We start from the raw sequence: 2,585 nt of genomic DNA, 5'->3' as shown, positions 1-2,585 counted from the left end.
AGGTCCTGTACACAGGTTAGAAACCTGCGTGAGCAGTGGGACTTTGCTGACTGTGACTCCCAGCAGATGTCCGGGTAGTTTAGGTCCCCCATGACTTCCGCCTCTTTAGCTTTTATGATCTCCGAGAGTTGCCTCAGGAGCCCTGAATCTCTTTCTTCCCCTTGATGTGGGGGTCTGTAGCAGACCCCTACCACCAAATCCCTTTCTCCTTGCCCCCCATGTAGCCTAACCCACAATCCTTCTACTTCCTCATCCTTGGATTCTGTCTTGATGAGGGTTGACGTATATTGCTCACTGACAAAGAGCGCAACCCCTCCCCCTTTTTTCCCCACCCTGTTCTTTCTGTACAATCTATAGCCCTCAATATGTACTGCCCAGTCGTGGGATGAATCCCACCAGGTTTCCGTTAGCCCCACTAAGTCATAGGTGTTTAGTGCAAGCAGGAGCGCTAGTTCATCCTGCTTGTTCCCCATGCTCCTAGCATTAGTATATAGGCACTTGAGCCCTGCGACTGGTGCCTTTGCTGCCCCCCTGCTCCGAGTCCCCAGGGGCCCTTTGTTTCTTACCTTCTCGTTTCTTACCTGTGTCGTAGTGCTGGCCTCCCCATGGCTTTCAGGTTCCCAATGCTCTCTTTCTTCAGGCTGGGCTGTCCTTGTGGGTGCCACATGGTTTGGTGGTCCACAGCTTCCCCCGCCCTCATCTTCCCCTCCCTCCGATGAGCCTAGTTTAAAGCCTGCCGGAGGAGATCCGCCAACCTAGAAGAAAACACACGCTTACCTTTGGCATCCATGGCTGCCAAGCAGCCTGGATGGCAGCTCCCATGGGTAAGTGGAGGGGGAGGGCCAGGGGGAATTGAGGCCCCCATAGTGAGGATGGGAGTTGGGCAAGGTGGGGCTGGGGATGCTGCCCAGCTCAGGTGGTATGTGGAGCTTGGCCCTGGGGTCAGAATGGAAGGCTTCAGGGCCCAAGTGAGGAGCAGAATGGGTCACAGGCAGCTGGTGCAGGGTGGAGGGAAGAGGACTGGCTCCCTGCCACTGAGTACTCCCTGGCAGCCATGGGGGGCACATGCCACCCAGATTTGTGTCTAGGGGGAGGGGGCAGGCTGCCTGCTGCAGGCTCAAGTTCCCTACCCTGCTGCCCTGCCCCCAGGGCCTCCACAGCCAAGCGGGCAGAATCCAAAACAGCAGGGCAGAGTGGGGCAGGGAGACTCAGTGCCACCACCACTGGGAGTCTCGTGCTGCTGTGGCAAGGTGCCCCCTGCCTACCTGGCAGCAGTGGGGGTGGTAGCACGGCTTGTGGCTGTGGCACCCGGCCCTGCTGTAGCCCGGCCCCGCTCTGCCCTGCCGCACCAGGTCCCGCTTGCTGGGTCATGGAGGCACTGGGGGAGTGCAGCAGGGCGGGAAGCCCTGAACCTGAAACCCATACTTACCCCGTGCAGAAATCTGGGGGGCATGTGCCTCCCATGCCCCACCCTGGAAGTATGTGCAGCAGCAGGGAGCCAGCCCACAGCAGCCAGCCCACATTCTCCCCACCTGATCTCTACATTCCCATGGGTCCTGCTTTGGCCATGCCACCTGCAGGGGAGGGGGAATCAGGCTCGGCTCTGCTCTGCTACAGCAGCTGTTGCCTCCTGCGGGCAGCATCTGGGGCTCAAGTGCTGCTGCAGGGGGCTGGGCCCTTTGTCTGCATCGGGGAATATGAACAAAATGTATAGTGTACCCTTTTGCTCTGTCTGTAATGGAATTTTCTAAGTATAATTGCATTAATAAAGTACTGAGTTTTAGGAGAGTAAGATGGGTGCAGAATCTAAGGTGTATAATAACTTCCTCGTTTTAGATCACAGCCAGCATTGATCCTGTGGGGCGAATTCAGATGCGCACTAGAAGAACGCTGAGGGGACACTTGGCTAAAATTTATGCAATGCATTGGGGGACTGATTCCAGGTGAGTGGCACTGATTCAGGAAGATTTGTTCTTGGGTTCCACAAAGCTCCTTGTTGAAAATGTTTGTTTGTGTGTAGGATGATACAAACTCAGTTCTTTTATTTCAGGTGATGGCTGTAATGCAAGGGTGGATAGCCTGTGGGCAGATCTGGCCCACCAGGTGCCTGGATCTGCCTTTGGCTACCCCTGCAGCACTCCAAATGGCACCGAGTTCCTACCACTCATGCTGAGACAGCTCGCACTAGGCTCCCACCAGTGCCCATAGCCTGGCCCTGGCCAGTGCATGCAGCTTCTGTTGCGACTGTTCCAGGTGTGGCTGCAGCTGGGTGTTGCTTTGCTCCCCCTGTTTCCAGCAGTGGCTCCTGCCCCTGTTGCGCCACACGATGCCGAGCAGCTTCCTGTGGGGTTGTTCCTGGTGCAGCTGCAGCCAGGTGTTGTTCTCCTTCCCCCGCCTCCAGTGGTGGTTCCTGCTCCTGATCTTACCCATGCCATGCTGCGCTGCTCTGGGCAAGCAGATTCAGCCGGGCAGCTCTTGCCCTAGAGCACCTTCCGCTGGAAGGTGGCCAGAAGCTAAAGCACTGTGCACTAGGGCAGGAGCTGCCTGGCTGAAGCTGTCCACTCGCCTGCCAGGAGCGGTGTGGC

General features: G+C 57.1%; 1 protein-coding gene across 3 annotated transcripts in view; it reads left to right on the top strand.

Moving 5' to 3' along the window:
• Positions 1–2,585, top strand: part of GNB1 (G protein subunit beta 1) — a 79,815-nt gene that overhangs the window by 47,720 nt on the left and 29,510 nt on the right. For all 3 annotated transcript variants that reach the window (XM_025211603.1, XM_025211611.1, XM_025211609.1), the window contains exon 5: positions 1,837–1,943. In XM_025211603.1, the coding sequence (XP_025067388.1) occupies positions 1,837–1,943 (107 nt within the window). The remainder of the gene's footprint in view (positions 1–1,836; positions 1,944–2,585) is intronic.

The sequence above is a fragment of the Alligator sinensis genome, unplaced genomic scaffold, assembly GCF_000455745.1.
Source record: "Alligator sinensis unplaced genomic scaffold, ASM45574v1 scaffold366_1, whole genome shotgun sequence".
NCBI lineage: Eukaryota > Metazoa > Chordata > Crocodylia > Alligatoridae > Alligator > Alligator sinensis.
This window is presented reverse-complemented; position numbering and strand designations above follow the sequence as displayed.